General features: G+C 44.7%; 1 protein-coding gene across 3 annotated transcripts in view; it reads right to left on the bottom strand.

Moving 5' to 3' along the window:
* Sh2d4b (SH2 domain containing 4B) overlaps positions 1-18532 on the bottom strand; it is a 93256-nt gene that overhangs the window by 1166 nt on the left and 73558 nt on the right. For 2 of the 3 annotated variants that reach the window (XM_033766214.1, XM_033766237.1), the window contains one exon: positions 2215-2435. The exons of the other annotated variant lie outside the window; for it this stretch is intronic. In XM_033766214.1, the coding sequence (XP_033622105.1) occupies positions 2215-2435 (221 nt within the window). The remainder of the gene's footprint in view (positions 1-2214; positions 2436-18532) is intronic. 3 annotated transcript variants of the gene reach the window in all.

Below are 18532 nucleotides of genomic sequence, written 5' to 3'. Positions count from 1 at the left end.
GAGATACAGTGTCAGCCTATCTGATGGGGAAATTAAATGATTGAGAATTCCTAGTGTTGGCACGGTGTAGGGAATCAGCCTCATGCAGTTTTGGCAGGAACATGAATTGGCACCATGTTTTGGAAGGCAATCTGGCAGATCTTTTCTAATTAAAATGTGCATACTTTTCTCTCCAGCAATTCCAGTTCCGGGGATACTCAGCATGTATCCATAGTGACATGGTGACATATACATAGTACAGTAGTCTCTGCAGTAGTGTTCATGACGATGAAAACCCAGAATGTGGGTAAGTAGATGTAAGAAGACAGCAGGTGATTAAACTGTAACATGCATCCATACAGTGGAATACCATGGGGCATTTACCAGGATGGTGCATGTACTGACACCAAAGATCTCATCAACATATTTTAATAGCAGCCAACACAGTCTGATAAGTTGTAAGTGTTGGGCATACTGTCTTACATACTGAGGCCTTGCTGATACCTCACCATACCCCTAATAGGTAAGTGCTATTATCAAACCCTCTTACTGAGGAGGGAATAAAGGCACAAAAGTAACTGCCCAAAGTCACACACAGCAATGAAGCTGGAATGTAAACTCAGTACTTTGATTCCAGGGATGATGCTTTTAAATATGATGCTGTAAGATGTATTCAGGGTATTCTTTTGAAAATCAAGTTGCTGAGATGTATATGAAGAACTAACCAATTTCTGTGAAAAATATTAAAACTATGTATTTTCCTAAGAACACAGTTTTGATGTGACTACCCAGGAAATCATGGATAAGTGTGTGCAAAACTGTGATTCATTCTGAGTATAAAAGCAAAGATTTGAAATTAATGAGGCTTTCATTTTGTATTGCATTTGATTTTTCTTAAAATGTAATCATGAATGAATTGTGTAATTAAATTTTTAATTTATACAGATCCAGATGCCCATGTCATAGTTAATATCTATTTGTATTGTCAATCTCAAAAGTTTAGATTGGGAAGAGAATAAAGACCTTCAAAGATAGCTGGTCCAGCGCTGTTGTTCAGAAAATTCCCATGAGAGATGGGCATTTACACTTTGCTTGAAACAAAGGGACAAGGCACTCCTTGCTGGTAGAGTAGCTCATATTGGTCAGGACAAACAAATCTTGGGATTTATTGGGAAAAGTACAGGCTTTAGAGGCACACAGCCTAGTGCTTAACTCCTGGACCCAGGTGGCACCAGCTGGGAGAGTTCAACCAACTTCCTCAGCCGCCTTGGCCTTGGTTTTCGGCACTGGAGCTCATGTACATCCCCTGCAGGGCTGTGTGAGGAGTAATGGAGGGAGTGGATGAGACAAAAGGCTGGAGGCTCGATTCAGAAAAGGGTGCAGCATCCACACATTCCCTCCCTTCCCTCTTTCCTCTGGTTCTTGACACAAGTAGAGATCTGCCCTCTTCCCAGTTAGTCATGTTTTCTGGGCAGCACTCTATACTCAATGTACAGATATTTGTGATGAGTGGCTTGCTGTGCGCTTTGATCATAAGACCAAGTTATATGCTACATATCTCTCCTGTTCCAGGTACAGCCATGAAGGGATGAAGCGAAAGCAACACAAATCCAAGAGGCCCTATTGTATCAAAGCTCAGTGAGATGGCCTGGTGATTCTGTGGCCCTTTCTATGCCTGCAGAGCTCGGGCAGACGGTGGAGCCCTGAGCAGCTAACACCCATGGCCCTTCCCTTCTGCAGCACTGAGTTTTACCTTTGCCTTTTTCCCAGTTGCTACTGATGTTTCCCAAGGTCACACATGAAATGAGTGGTAAAGCTGCAGTTCAGATAAGAGAAGTTGTTTAGTCCATGCTTAGAAAAGCTGCTCTGACAACAGGGTTGCCCACTGTGCTGGAGTGAACTCTGGAAGCTACAAGAGACCTGGCTAGAGCCTGCTCCACAGGGTGCTCCTGAGACCAAGAATGGGCTTGGAGGAAGAACTGACAACCCCAAGCACCAAGAATCCAAGGAGAAGAAGCCCGAGAGCAGGGTGACAGGGGCACAATGAGTCAGAAGATGAGGCAAGGAGGGGCAGTGGGCTCCTGAAAAACCGCTGGTCTCCCCCCCGCGACCCCGGTGCTCTAGATCCCTGAGATTCTGAGGCCCATGATATGGATCCCGCTCACTTCCTGTGCTTCCTTGGTCTCTCACGTTTCTACTCATTTCATGCCTGACCTGCATGCTGAAGAGAAATACCTTATGGAAATCAATGAGATCTGTGAGGGTTGCGTGGCGATTGGGGTCCACTCCCAAGAAGCTGTAGAAGTCCCCAGATGCATCCACAAGGAAGTGCTTGAAGCCTTTCTGCAGGCGGTAGGAAAGGGTGTAACCCCAGATCTTCTCACTGACTCGGACCAGAAAGGCACCCTCGGTCATGTTCTCCAGGAGATCTTCTGCATTTTCTCGGCTAATAATTCCTGATGGAAAAAATATTAAAATTTAAAAAGTCAGCAGATTCTTCACCTCCTTCCCTTCCTTCCCCTACTCACCCTTGCCCCTCACCCTGCGGCTCAGTCCACACAGAGACCCTGCTGTTTAGGGTGCTAGGAAGGGAGGAGAAGGACCTGGAACTGACCAGTGCTTCTCTCCATCCACAGAGGGGCAGCTTATCCCAAAGAATGCTGTGGATATGGGGGCAGTTTCTACCAGGCCCTGAGTTGAGCACACATTCCTCCAAATTAAGCCACCATAAATTGGATTAATTGGTTTAGCAAGGAATTAGTAATGAGCCAAAATTATAGCATCTATTGATTACAGATACAAGTCAGCAGGCACAGCTCTGTGGAGAGACTTAGAGTCCTATTTTCATGACTCCCTGGAATGACTGATGACCATGGCCTCACTTACCTTTCTGGTACCATAAGTGACATCCTGAAAACAGTATCCTCCCTTATGGCCTAAAATAATTTCCTCCCTCCAAATGCTAACTCTCTTAAAAGGGGCACAGAATTAAGCTGTAACTTCCCCTCTGACAAAGGAACAGAATTCCCTAAGGTGTTGCCATCCTACACAGGTGTGATTTCCTCACAGAATGGAAGTCACACCCGGCACTAGAGCTGTATATACACTGGTGAATGTTATGGCGCAGATCTAAAAAGTCTTCAAAGATCGGTGTGTTGAAGGCTTGGTCGGTCCCATGATGGAGTTATTGGGATGTGGTGAAACCTTTAGGAGGCAGGACCTAGCTGGAGGAAGTAGGTTACTAAGGACATTCCCTTGAAGTAGTCTTTGTCCGCATCATTCACACAGTCCCCACCATGAAGTTCTGCCTCACCCAGGAGCAATGGAGACAAGTGACCATCGATTTAAATGTCTGAAAACATTTTCTCCCTTGAAGTTGTTTTTCCCAGGTATTTTGTCACAGTGATAGAAAGCTAATTCCTAAAAATGGTGAGGGACTGTGTGGTGGGTCAGATTCTGGATGGCAGGGACCAAGAAGAGGAGGGGGAGTCAGAAGAGACAAACTTACTCCCCAACTCTGCCCTCCCCTATCAGATCTCTTGGGAAGTCCTTAACTTCTCCAATGTCCTTTGACATGGAAGTCACCATAACCATCTACTTCAAAGGCATGCTAGGACTTTTGAGTCATACAGAATTCAAGATGGCTTTTACAGGAGAATAGCTGTGGAGATGTTGGGTCCTGGGATCTTCTGCTGTTTTGAAGGAAAAATAAATTACAATGGACTGTCCCTTTGCATACCCATTTGTTGGCCCCTTGTGTGCATTCAGCCAACAGGACTATCATGGTCAGTGCCAAGCAGAGGAATAGGAGTAGCTGAGCTGCTTATCTCTGTGACTGTGAGAGTTGCTACCCACCTGGGACCACCCCCTACTGAGTCCACAGGGTTGTTCCCAATGTTACCTGTGGTCAGATCCCCTCCCATGGCTTGCCTACCCAACATGGCACACACCCTCCCCTTCCTGGTGGCCAAAGGACAGGACACAGTGCAACTGTGCTATCAGATGCTCCCCCCTCTAAAGATAGCCTTATGTTTGAGAACAACCAGTTTCTTCCTTTACTAGGACTCATATCAAAGACAGTCAGTCAAGCTAGCTACCCTGTCCCCAACCAGGCTAAGAGGGGAAGTGAGAGAGACAGAGGAGAGCGTGGGAGCTGGAAAGAAGGGCCAGATATCACTCCCAACCCCACCAAGCACCTCATGCTGCACCACACTCTGGCTGGGGCTGGAAATATGGTGGTGTGACAGAGTGGGGACTTCACAGTTACATCTGAGTAGGACTCAGCTTGTCTACTTCTTTTCTTCCAAACAAGTATCATTTTAATATTTTAGTTGTTTTATTTTTTTTAATTGACAAAAATGGTATAGATTTTGGTATGCAACATGACATTTTGATATGTGTATCTACTGAAAAATGGGTAAGTCAAACTACTTACCATAAGCATTACCTAGCATACATATCAAATTTTTGTGATGCTTAAGATATATTCTCTTGACAGTTTTCAAGTACAGTGAAAGTACAAGTACCTCCATTTACAAACTCAATCTGTTCCAGTTTTGGAAAAGATGGCCACAACTGTGTTTGTGAGGGAAAGATGGCTGCAATTGTGTTTGTCACCCAATACAGAGTTTGCAAACAAAACCAAAATTTTGCCAAATGCTTCTGTTTGAGAATCAAGTTATATGCAAACAAAAGTACTCATGAACAAACTACAATCAACACAATGTGCAACAAGTCTCTTGAACTTAGTCTTCCTGTCTAACTGAAATTTTGCATCCTTTGATTAACATTTCCCCGGTGTCCCCTCACCAGCCCCTATCACCACCATCGCTACCATCAGTGTTTACGAGTTCAACATTTTTAGATTTCACGTGTAAGTGACCTCATGTGGTACTTGTCCCTCTGTGGCTGACTCTTTTCACTTAAAATAATGTGTTCCAGGTTCATTCATGTTGTCAGAAATGACAAGATTTCATCTTTTAAAGCACTCTACATTACCTTTCTCCATTTATCCATCATAGATACTTAGGTTAATCCAAAACTTTGGCTGTATGATTAGTGCTGCAATGAATATAAAAATATAGACAACTCTTTAACAGATAGACTTCATTTCCTTTGGATGTATTCCCAGAGGCTGAATTGCTGGATCAGAAGATAGCTCTACTTTTAATCTTTTTTAGGGCCTTCCCTGAACCGTTCCATGGGGCTGTGCTAACTTACACCTCCAACAACAATATGCAAGGGCACGCTTTTCTCCATGCCCTCCACAGCATTTGTCATCTTTTGGACTTGACTTTTTCATATCCACAGTTGACCAGCAACACCAAAATGGCCCCGTCTTGTCTCCTTCCCTTGAAAACCAAACCCAGGAACAGTCAAAGGGGATGAGGCTCGCTGGTCCTGTAAATCACCTCCCTCTCTAGGTTTACCGCTCACTTCCTCGTACTGAAGACTTCACTACTTAATGCCTCCACCTGTCCCATCCCCTGCTCTGTCCCCATTGCCCTTGACTCCTCGAGGTAGGCCCAATTCCTCTTCTCTCAAGAGAAGGCTACCAGTCTCCTCTACACTCTCCCCACCTTTGTGCCGGTTAGAAAAAGATGATCTTCTGAGTGCTTGACCCCACACAGCAAAGGCCTTCGCTTGATTAGGGATGGGTTTGAGGGTGCCTGCACGTCAACCCCCTGCTATGTCCAATTGGCCCCCATGCTGGGGTACCTGTGTTCAGTGTACAGCCTGTTCAACCAATCAGGAAATAGTATCTGTACCAGAAGGTTGCATTGGACATTCCACATTGGGTCTTCACAACATCCCACCCAAACACCCTGGTGGTCTGGTAAACAGGCTGTGGACACTTCAAGGCTAGAGCCAGTAGCTGCCATAGAGCTTGTGCTTAGCCACCCCTTTAGGAGAGACATTTACAAGCAGCAGTGTCACAGCCTTGAGGATACACCCTAGAGACACCAAACCCCAGCCAACCACTGAGCACAGGGGTGGGAGAGCTGCCATTGCCACCCAGCCCAGGACTGTTATGGGGAGTCTTTGCTCTGGACTCCCCATCAGCCTAACCAAGGGGAGTTTCTTCTTTCCTCTCCCCCAAAGGGGTCAGACCTGCACCATTTCTGACCACTCACCTGTCTTCTCCATTGCCTTCCCCACTTTCTCTCCCTGTGGTCCTTTACTGGCATTTTCTTTCATCATCCCTTGAACTTCTACTCCCCAAAGATACAGAGCAACACAGAAACCTCAGGTCTTCTCTGTAGGTCCTAAATGCCCACAATGTCAGGGCAGAGTTCAAAAGCATCAGCTCAATCCCAGCTTGGGGACTTGTTCTACAGAGACCCTGGTGTATTACTGGTTTGGTGACTCATATATTTCCTGGTACTGATAATAACACATATTAAAAGGCAGTTTAAGAACTAAGTTAATGCTTGAATGTGCACAGCACAGTGCCCAAAATCATAATAAACATCTAACACACTATAGCTAGTTGTCCTGGATGCACTAGGTACCAACACATGCACTAATGGTGAGACCACCTATGCTGGTACCAGCAAACGTCATGGCACTGGCAGGTTTGGCTGCTCCACACCCACCTCCTCCTGCAATCCAGACTGTTGAGAGCAACTTACACTAAAGGAGCCAGTAAGCAGGCCATTCCTAGGGGACTCTCCAGCCATCTGTGGATTCTGCCCCCTTCCATGCCTACCTTGAAATTAAAATTGTGATTTAGCGCAAGGTCCAAGGCAAAACAACGCCTTTGGCTTCAAGAGACAAAGGGTGTTGCCCAGAAAACTGACTGCTATGGTTTCTATGTAGTTGTCTTCCAACAGCCTCATGCACTCATAGGTGAGGCTCTTGAAAGGTGATTGGATTATGGAGGCTGAAAGCTCATGTGCTGTTAGGTGGCATGTGGTTGAAAGAGGGGGATCAGTGGGGACACAGCCTGGAATGGATTAGCTCCCTCCCTGGCTCCTCATTTTCTTCTCTGCTTCCTGTACACTGTGCCACTCTGCCATTCCATCCTGTCTTTGAGCCAGCTATCTATGAATTGAAATGTGAACCAAAATGAATCTCTCCTTCCTTAGGCTGAAGGTGGTGGGTATTTTGTTCCAGTGATGAAAAGTAAAGAAGACATGGAAGGGAGAAGCTATTCAGTGTCCCTGCCCCATCCACTCTCCCTCTCCATCTCCCTTCCCTGAACCTTAGCCAAGTGGAGAATGACTGGGAAACAAGCATGGGCCTCCCACCTTTCAGCTATGGAGCCATTTCTCTGCAGAGGTCACAACAGCTAAATAATCCTTTTCTCTTTATAACGTTGATTGCCCCAAGTATTTCACTGTAGCAACATGAAGCCAACTAATCAGGGCTCACTATAACCAGTAGCAATAGAGGTCACATAGACACGGGCTCAGGAACCATGGAAGTACCTAGGAAAGGCAGCTCACTCCCAGTTCTGGAACCCAGTATAAAAGTCACAGAGGGCTGGAGATTTAGCTCAGCAGTTCTGCTGCCTACCACACAAGCGCAAGGACCCAAGTTCAATGCCCAGTACCAAAAAAAAAAAAGTGACAGAAACCAGAAAGGTGAAAGCAGAGGGACAAAGCAAGGAGGGCAGCTTGATCATGCAATGAATGCAGAATACTTGCGGGAGGTTCTTGAGGTCCTCCTGGAGTGAGAGCTGAGACAGGAGCTGGGCACTGGAAAGATGTGCAGAGGTCATAGGCATCCAGCCCACAAGGGTCTCCACACCAAGGAAGGATTCTGGAATTAATTCTGAGGACAAAGGGGTACACCCTGGAGAAACACAACCTGGGATTTCAGCTCCAAAGGGTGTCCTTGCCCACAGGTTACTTTGTGACTCTATTTCTACAGCTGCACCATGAGGTCTCAGCTCCCTGGCTACTAACCTCCCAAAACCAGCTTCCATGTTGAAGCATAAAGGCCACAGGACGCACTTAAGGTCCCAGGAAAAGCTTATGTCAGAGCTAGCATGGAGGCACCAGCTGGGGCCACTGTGACTCTCAACTCATTTAATCTTCCTCACAACCTTTCATCATAGATAACTGAGGACACTGAGGATCATGAAGACAAGTGTTATAAGTTATATCTAGATGTCCCCCCAAAGCTTCATGCACTCATAGGTGGAGATTTTGGGAAGTGATTGGATCACAGGGGTGTGATACGCTTCAGTGGATTAGTCCACAGATGAGTTTATAGCTAAATGGGGTTTGGAAGGAAAGCCTGGTTGGAGGAGCTGGGTCACTGTGGGGGTGTGACCTGGAAGGGTCTATCTCCTTCCTTGATCCCTCTCTCTGCTTTCTGACTCTATGCAATGAACTGTTTTTCCTCTGCCATGCTGCCCTTCCTTGGAGCCAGCTGACTATGGACTGAAACCTCTATGTACTGTGAGCCTAAATAAGTCTTTCCTCCTTAGAGTTGTGGGTGTTGGGTATTGTGCCTCAGTGAGGACAAAGTAAGTAAGGCAACAAATGACTTCCCAAGGACACAGAGCTACTAAGTGGTGGAGCCAGAATTTGAACTCAGGTCCTCAGACTCAGTACCCACACCCAGTCCATCCTGCTGAGGACAGAAGGAGCTGTGAAAGACACCAGAAAGAGGAGACTGAGGAAGCCTGTGGGAGTCGGGATGGGTGCTGCAAGGTATTGAAAGGTGTATGAAGTATCCCCCAAGGCTGGCAGATTCTATATCAATGTTGAGGAGTGGGGAGAAAAGGGGAGGGGAGGAGAGTCAGGATGCAGACCACGAGAGGCACATCCAGAGTCATTCATGTGAATGTGACAAAAGCTTAATGTAAATCTCGGGAAGTTCAGAGACAGGGAGGATGGAATGAAAAGTCTAACAACTAAACTCCTCCCCCTAAAAAAAGGGAGGGTGGAAAGGGGAGGAGAGAGAAGAGAAGACTCAATATTGAAGGAATGAGGGTTGAGAATGATCAAAGACATATAATAGTGAAATAGTGCAAAGATTCTCAGTGTCTCCTTTGATCAACCAAAGAGAAAGGGCAGATTCCCTATGATCCGACTTAGGGCTGGCTTCCTAGTCATAATAATACAAGCGAGAGGACATTGGAATAATATTTTCAGTGTGCTGAGAGAATAATAGCTGTGTTTACTAAAACTATCTTTCAAGGAGAAGGACAGAATAAAGCCATCTTCATGGGGAAAAATTAAAGGAGTTGACTATGAATGAAATTCTAGAGATTGTAGTTCGAGAAAAAGAAAAATTATTTCGGACAGAGAGTATACCATAAGTAAGATGAATGCAGATGCTGCAGGTCTATCTAAAAGAAAAAGAAACCTCAAATGATAATAATGGTGTCTTACTTACTTTTTTGTTGCAGGACAAAAATATATGACATCCAAAGCTGAAGGAGGAAAGGTTTATTTCAGCTCACAGCTTTTTGTTTTGTTTTGATTTTGATTTTTTGAGACAGGGTCTCACTATGTAGTTCAGGCTGGCTTTGAACTCACTATGTAGCCCAGGCTAGCCTTGAACTTGCAGCAATCCTCCTGCCTCAGCCTCCTGAGTGCTGAGATTACAGGCATGAGCCACCACACCCAGCCTTCAGATCAAAGTTTGTAGAGGTTTTAGTCCATAGTTGGCTGGTTCACATGGTAGAGGGGCATCACAGAGGAGAAGCAGTTCATGGAAGGCAGAAGACAGCAAAATCAAGCAAGCACCAAAAGTGGAGCCTCTTTCTGTCCCTTATATCTTATCCAGGCTTCCAGCTCTTAGGCCAAGCAGCACTCACACCCTTAATCCTAGCATTGCACCATGAATCAGTCCCAGCCACCTCTGAAAAGCCTCACCTATGACCACATGAGGCTTGGTGGGGGGGGGGGTCATAACAAATGGATAATTAGAAGGTTTGAAGGAAAAACTATCATACTAGACAACATTGTAGCAGCAGAGAATAGGATGATTAATGTTTGAAAGTTGTTTAGGGCAAATACGGATATACTAACTTTAGAGTTTGTGAGATGTGCATACTAAAGAACTTGAATTAACCACTGAAGATACATACTAAGAGTATATAACTTTCTAATAACATGAGTAGGGAAATGGATGGAAAAAAATTTTAATGAAGTATGAATAAAGCAAAAACTGAAAAATACACTGCAATTTGCTATTAGATTGAAAAGCTCACAAAGGTAAGTAAACATTATAGTGCTTAGATATTAATAGAGAAGCAAGAAAAGAAGCAAAGAAATGATGAATAAAAGCATCTGGGACAGATCCCATACATGCTAAAGACATCTTAGTATTTTTGCTTTGCAGCTTCCCAAATATTGCAAACCTTCACACACTGCCACTATGGCACTCATTCAAAATTGGTCAGTGTCCTTCAGGGACTTGGCAGGTTATCACCTAGAACAAAAGGGTCACTCATGTTTTAAATCTCTGTGCTGGCTGCCTTCAGTCCCTGAGCCTGGCTCTTAGCCTTGGCTTATGTCCAAGTCCCATTTCAAGAGAGTCTAATTTAATTCATTTGGTATCCGCCAAGCATTCACACTGCTTAAAATTTTCTAGATGATCCTAACACAGAACCAGGTTTGAGGCTCACAGAGCTAGAATATCAACAGTCTTGCAGGCCAGCTTGGCCTAAATGGGAAAGTGGTTTGCCCAGCTTAAAAACCTCCTCTATATTCAAAGCAATGGTTGAAGATCCAACAACAGAGTTTTACAGACCTGCTCCAGAGGAGATCTAGCTTGGGTCAAACAGGGAAAGTAAGGGAAGCATTTCCTGGGTGTGGGCCTGGGCAGAAGGAGAGTAGGACTGCACAGTATGTCCTCAGTGACTCTTCTGCAGCCCAGTCTCCAGAGATGCGGTAGGGAGCCAATAGCAGGAGGTCACACACGCTGGGTCCAGGGGAGCACTGTGCAGCAGGGAAGATGACAAACTGCACGCAACCCATGGATCTAAGTCTGGGTGCAACCAACCCTGACCGGGAGAGATGGATGTGTGAGTCCACCAGAGGGGAGTGGCTTATGAAAAGGTGGCTACTAGGGCATCAGCATCACGTTCCTTCCCTCCAAACTCCCAAATAGAAATTAACAATGCAACTACAGAGTAGAACTCAAAGCCCATAGACTAGGTTTATAATAAAACTTGATGACAAAATAACTCTGAGAAGCCTTTGGGTTCTGAATGAGTCCCCCAAGTTTATATGTCAAAGCTTAATCCCTAAGGTGAAGGTGTTAACACATGGGGTCTTTAGGAGGTGATAATGTGATTAGGGATGAGCTCTCATGGAGAAAGGGCTCCAATGAAAACCTGAGGAGCAGGTTAATTTTCTTCTGCTCTTCTTGTATGCACAATGTTCAAGATCATCCTGGAAGCACACATGAGAGCTTTACCAGGCACCAAACCTGCTGTCATCTTGATGTTGGGCTTCCAGCCTCCAGACTATAAAGAAATAAGTTTCTGTTTTTAACAAATTATCCAGCCTCAGTTATTTTGTTACAGAAGCCCAAACAGACTAAGAAAATCTCCCAAATACAAATGCCTGGGGAAACAAACCACTAACACAAGACCTTCACGATATTAATGTCTACACAGGAGGGACAACGAAACAATCACGGTGATTGATGGATAGGTCAAAAGGAATTCGCTGGAAAGCAAAAGACCAACCAGCTGAAACAAAGGAAATTCCTGCTCTCCCCAGTCCTGGGTAAATGTGAGTGGCCCCCAGTGAGGCTCTCCAGCAACACCGTCCACCAGTGGGAATGGGACCAACACTGAGCATGATGGGAGCAGAAGAAAGAAAGAAAAGAGGAGGTCCAGGCCCCCACAAGCAGGCACAGAGCCAGAGACCTCAGGATGCAAGCTTCCTTTGTGAATTCTAAATAAAAACAGATGAGGAAGTTAGAAATTTTTTCCTGGCCCTTCTCTCATTGGAAAAGTTCAGGAAAACTAACTTCATAAAAAGGTATCGAGGTGAAATTGCATACAATATTATCATGAGAAGCAAAAGAGAAAAGAACTTCCCTGCAGGTGATGTATGTTCAATGCACAGATGGCCTTTGCAGGTCCTACGTCTGCAAATTCAACCGACAGCAACAAGAACAAATTGGGAGAAAACTGTGTCTGTTCTGAACATATATAGACTTGTTTTTTTCTTATCATTTTTCCCTAACCAGTACAAGATAATAACTATTTACATAGCATCTAGGTCTATTGGTTGTGATAAAAGCAATCTACAGGTGATGTAAACTGATAAAGTATGTGGGAAGGAGTGCTTGGGTTATATGGGACTAAAGCACCTGAGATTTTGCTCTCCATGGAGGTCCTGGAACTAATTCTTTTTGCATACCAAGGGACCCCCAGATACCCTGCTGTGCTGGACACTGACATGGTCCACCAAGCCGGACCCCAAGCCCTCATATTATCCACCAAGCAGGGCCTTTCTTTGGCTCCTCCCAAGGCCCTGAGCTTCCCTCACACACAAACACTACTTTGGGAAGGGAAACAACGTTTGAGTGATCCATCAAAAAGGCACACTAAATATTTGCTAGAAAATGGAAGAGTTAAGCTGAAAGACTTAAGACAGGATCCTTTTTATTTTCTGGTGGAACAGCTTGACACTTTGTTTCTTCTCTCTTTTGCTAAGTATTATTTTTAACTGACACATGAAAAGTGTATTTATATATAGGGTGCCATGTGATGTTTAGAGATAAGACTATCTGTAACTGGAAAATTATATTTTTATGAGTCATTAACAGGAAATAGAGGTCTAGAGTAAAATGAGATCACTTATCAAAACAAGCTAATAAGAAGTCCCAACTGTTGCAATCCTTCTAGCAACAATTTAAAAATCTAAAGAAGAAACAGATACAAATATAGGTGTAGAACATGATTTCTCAACCTGGACATTATTGACATTTTTGGATCAGGAAATGTTCTGATCTGTGGGGCTGTCCTACACATTGCAGGGTGTTTATCATCCTCTCTGGCCACTCCTTATCAAAGGCCAGAGGCACTTCAAAATTGTGACCACCAGAATTTTCCCTTAGATATTATCAAGCATCCCCCGGTGTGGCACAATTGCCCTGATGAGAATTACCACCACAGACATAGATCAGGAATCTTTAAGACATACTGGTGACTGAAATGGTATAAAACAATAATATTTTATGTACAGTATAATTTATGCAAGAAAACATAGCTTCCACAAATCATCTATTTTAAAAATTATCATAGTTTTACAAACATAAGAACTAAGTAAAAATTTTGTGTTGTTTCCCACTATTCCTCATGTCTAGAAGAGGTCTGGAAGGTGGGCCCTCAATAAAGAGCACTGAATAAATCGTTAACTAATTAAACTTATAACCCCATAATTAGTTTTATGGAACATGGGCATTATGCCGACCACTGCACTAGGAGGTTTATGAGCACCAGTTCATTTCAATCCTTACATTAACCTCTTGACATGGGTTTTTTTCTCCCCATTTTACAGAATGGAAAAGAAGCAAGGAGAGATTGACTTACTTGCCACAGGCACACAGTTGGGAAGTGACAGAGCCAGATGGAGAAGCAGCACTCCTTTTAGTTCCATCAGACATACAAGGTCAGTGAGTCAGTCTCTCTTCCCTGCTCCCCCAGGTACAGCCCAGACCCAGGGACTCCATGGTAGCAGTTCCATGAGGCACCAATGGCTGTAAATGACTTAAGGAAACTAGTCTCCGCCCCAGGCTCCCTGACTTCACAGCAGTAACCCGAGGGTTCAGCTCAGAGATCTGTGGAGGCCTGGGCCCACCTCTCCTGTGGCTGAGCCTAGGCCAGGGCTTCTGGCACAGGCCCACTGTAAGGCTGGCTGCTGTTGAAGAAATAATGCCCAGTCTACTTTTATCACATGTAGTAGCCAAAGGGCCCGATGTGGAGGTGAGAAGTAGGTGCAAACAGCACTTGTGCGCAGAATGGAGGACAGGGTTCCTTTCCCTTTGGATAGACTCATCAGCAAGGTCTGGGAGATTGAGGTCAGTCATCCCCAGTGTCCAAAGAAGACTGGGTGGGTCTAGGACTGCTCTGTGGATAGTAAAGCCCAAAGGCACTCCAGTTCCTTATAGAAGATGCTGTAGTACCTTCCACATAACCCAAACCATCCTCCTATCCACAGTACTTCAAGTCAACTCTAGACTGCTTCTAATGCAAAAGTAAATACTAGGTAAATAGTTGCTGTAGTGTACTGATTAGCAAATAAGAACAAGAAAGGAAATACATATGCATTCATTATGCAAAAATTCTAGTTCTTATAAACTATGTTTCCAAACCATGGTTGCATCTGGGGATGTGGAACCCACAAACATGGAGGGATGGTTGTATATGTTCTGGTAGAAAGTCAGTGCCAGAGTCAAATAAATTTGAATTTCCAATTGTGTCTCTGCTACTTATGGCCTGACTTTGAACAAGTCATTCTCTCTTTGCCTGCCAAATTGACTCATCTTAGTATCACCCAGAGTTCTTGGCCACATTAAACAAAACAATGCCAGCAAATCATGGATGCTGAGACCACAGTGTCTGCTGCAGACAGATGACACAGGACATCAACCCAGTTGGCCTCGGCCTTAGTCACAAAGTTCAAAGGTCAGTGCCAGAAGTGGACAGAGCTATAATAAGAAAACTGAGCAAAAGCACGCCACACATAATTGGACCCTTTATGGGGACCACAGAAAGTTTCACCGAGCCCACCAGCAGGTACCCAGGGCTCCTCTGGGACCAACACCTGTGACTGTTCTACTAAGTACATCACCCTCTGTTGGGCCTTCTTTCCCTACCCTACTTGTCCCTACAGGTTTTAGTAGGATGGCAGGAAATGCAGAAAGGAAAACAAATGCTGGCCTAGCCAAAAGGCCAAGGGGATTTTGCTCTCCCTCTCCCACCCATCGCCTCCAGAGAGGTGGGCCCACAGTGCCTAGCACCCCCATCCTGCATCCTGAGTGCAAATACCTGGGTGTGCCACCTCCCAACCTCATCTCCCTAGGTCTCACAGGGGCGCTCCTTCAGCACTAACAGGCAGCAGTCCCGGGAAAGGAAAGCCACTTTACACTTTCAGAAGTCGCTGTGCCCTAATGGACCCATAAATACGCCTGTGAGCGCACCCTCCAGCAGACCGGGATTCCACGCCCAGCACCCGCTCCAAACGCATTCCCTCCCCTGAAATTATTAGCTCAGAATTGAACCCGGGTAACCAAATGAGCTCTTTTTATTTCTCTTTTAGCACTTCACCCTGAGAACAAAGAAATGCAGGCTGGCCAGCTGAGATGCATACTTTTTATAGGTCTCAATTTAGCCGATGTGCGCATTTCTTAAAGCTTCCTCCTCTGCCGCTTCGCCTAACTGGCTGACAGCGCCTCCATTACTGTGCAGCTGTTTCTCATTCATTTCTGCGACTTTCCTTTCTTACCGCCACACTTTCCAGGTGATATCATTAAGGAGACTGGAATTATTAAGCTCTTCATTCTCGACAGTTTCTCAAAGTATCCTAAAGCCATGGAGATTGTGATGAATGAGTTCAATTGCATTCATCTTTTATGACTCCAAATGAAATTTAACCACAGCTAACTACTGAGACAATGGTTTCCCTGGACGAGCTTCTCGGTCCCAGGTATATTTATGTACAAGAGATAACATCATGTCCACAACAGTGACGTACCAGCCTCTAATCATTAACACCTTTGTTCCAGTGAGCTTTCTGTCACTATAACAAACAGCTGAGAGACCCAATTTATACATGATTTTACAGGTTCCAGTCCCAAATCAGGTGCACCATTTGCTTTTAGGCCTCTGGTGCAGGTGGAGGGTGGCAGTGGTGAGAAGCACATAGCAGAGCAAATTGTACCTTGTGACCAGGAAGCAAAAGAGAGGAAGAAAGTAAGGTCCCACAATCCCACACTCCCAATAACCTGAAGACTCCCATGAGTCTCCACTTCTTAAAACTTCTTCACCACTTCCCCAAAGCACCCCAGGGACTGAGCATTTAACATGGGTCCTTGTACAACACTCAGATCCAAGCTGTGGCATCAGTATTCATGACAAGGGATGTCACCTCCCAGAAAAATGACCTGGGAACCTGGCTGTGCAAGGATCCTGTGCTTCACTTGCATCAGCTGGATGATAAAGTATAAGTATTTAAGTCTCACAACCAGACTGGCTGCTTCACTAGAGCACTCCTCTACGGTGATCTTCCGGCAGGGGAACTGTGTCCTTCTTTTGCTCTTAGTCTATAGGGTTTCAACAGTGTGGACTATGACTGCCTCTCCTCCTCCAGGCCTGGTCATGTGACTCGGGCCTACCCAATCAAGCAGCTCATCCTCCCAGCTATGGTGATTTGTCCAGGAGTGGGCATGTGACCAAACCAGACCAAACAAACCAACCAACTGAGACTAAAACTGGCATTGATGAGATGAAACTCTGCCTACTCTTCTGCTGGATTTGAATCTCAGGCTGATGCTTGCTTAAAAAAGAAGATAACATGGAAGGCAACAGAAATGAGAGATGGAAAGAGGTAAGTCAATAACTGCTTAAGTTTTCTGAGTCAACCAAAGCTTGAGGATAGGCCTAACTGTAGGTTTTTCAGTCATGTGAACTGAGCATTTCTTTTTTATTATAATACTTTGCATCTTTTGTGTGTTACTTGCAAATAAACATAAGTTCCATGACACTAGCAAAGTGATCAGTTCTACTCACCATTTTATATCCTGTAAGTTAGACCAAGTTTCATATTAATAGTTAACTAATTAATCATTTAAATCCCTTAACACAGGGAGCCTGCCTCCTAGTGCCTGTCTACGTAACTGAATGATCCCAAACCCTGAAAATTGCCTGTCACTCTACTCACAGCATGAAGACTCTGCCATTTAAAGACAGACTCAGATAGTGTCCTTCAGGAATGCTTTGAAAGGATGGCACCAAGCTCAGGAGCATCAGTTACTCGCCTCATTAGGGAGCAGGTGTGGCACCCAAAACGGCCAGAGATAGCTGGCAGTTTCCTAAAGAAGCAGCCATCTCTCCATCCTCACAGAGATATCCTCGACTGGAAGAGAACTGACCCCCCCTCAAGCACTGTGTGCCCTGGGGTAGTTACCTGGCCTTCAGAGTCTCTAACTCCTCCCCTGTGAGATGGCAGTATGACTGCATTGTGTCACAGATACAACCATGGATTCTGAAACAAGTTGATATGAGTTTGAATCCTACCTCAATGGTGGCCTCTTTTTTGTGGGGGAGGGTACCTGGGATTGAACTTAGAACCTTGCACTTGCAAGGCAAGTGGCAGCACCATTAAGCTAAATCCCCATCCCACCAGTGGCCTCTTTTTGCCTCAGCTTCCTCACTTTTGAAATGAGGCTAGCAGCAAGTGCACAGAAATATTACAGGCACACAATAAATTAACATACATGAATTGCTTAGAACAGTGCCTAGAATACAGTAAGCATTATGCACATTATTACAAAATATCCCAGAGAGTTATATGAAAAGTAAATGAACACTGGGTGTTCTGTGTTTACTGATACAATGTCAACACAAAATAAATGCTCAAAATATTAGTTAAAACATAAAAATCCATCATGACCACCTGGGTTTAGTCAACTACCATAGCCCACAGACATAGCCAGTGCACACCTGAGGACAGATGTGGTCAGAGGTCCCTTGCACAGGGAAGCCATCGATCCAAGTGGTGTCATTGTGTACCTCCAGGTAGACACAGCTCATGCAGCATAAGGGAATGGGAGTAGAGCAGCTGCTGGAATTATACATCCCTGAAAGGAAAGAATTGAGGCCTTGGGAAAGCAATGACAATCCATGCTTTTCTAAAGCCAAAATAATGCCATTCTTTGCAATGCCTTTTCGAGACTAGTCATGTGTACACTTTAAATAAGAATGAAGTGTTCCTTAGGTGAAACAGCTTAAGCAAGAATTTAAGAAGGGACTGAAAGTATCACTCAGTGGTAGAGCACTGGCCTCGCATGTACAAGGCCCCGAGTTTGATCCTCAGCAGCACAAATTGTGAAAGAGAGAGAGAAAAGTTAAGAAGACAGCGAGTCAACTGACCTACTTTTTTCTGCTTTGAGATCATAGTTGGTGGACAATTTCCATTCCAAATTCTGCTCAGGAGAGATAAATTAGCAATCTAATTTAACATGTTAACCATCGTTCCAAATGGCCTATGTGCTATACCTAATGCTTTTAAAAACCATTCCAAGATGTGCAGCATACTCAAAATGAAACACTTTTTTGGGAATTCTAAATAAGTGTTACCTTCCTTTTGTGCAGTCACTCAATGTCACCATTTTCTGTATTTCAACATCCCTGACTTGTAGTAGGTATGCCCTGAAGACTCAAAATCACTGCTTCAATTCTCATTATGCATCTCCAAAGGCCACCGTGATTATTCATTCCAAGGAGTAGTGATGCAGGAGGTAACTAAGGTAAACACTGGAGAAAGAAGGGAAGAACAGCCAGTTTTAACCCTGACTTGTGGGCTTTGGATGCCCAGGGCATCTTTGTAGGGGCCATAAAATGTCAAAACTC

Source organism: Fukomys damarensis, unplaced genomic scaffold (assembly GCF_012274545.1).
Source record: "Fukomys damarensis isolate Sample0158 unplaced genomic scaffold, DMR_v1.0_HiC HiC_scaffold_1, whole genome shotgun sequence".
Taxonomy (NCBI): Eukaryota; Metazoa; Chordata; class Mammalia; order Rodentia; family Bathyergidae; genus Fukomys; species Fukomys damarensis.
This window is presented reverse-complemented; position numbering and strand designations above follow the sequence as displayed.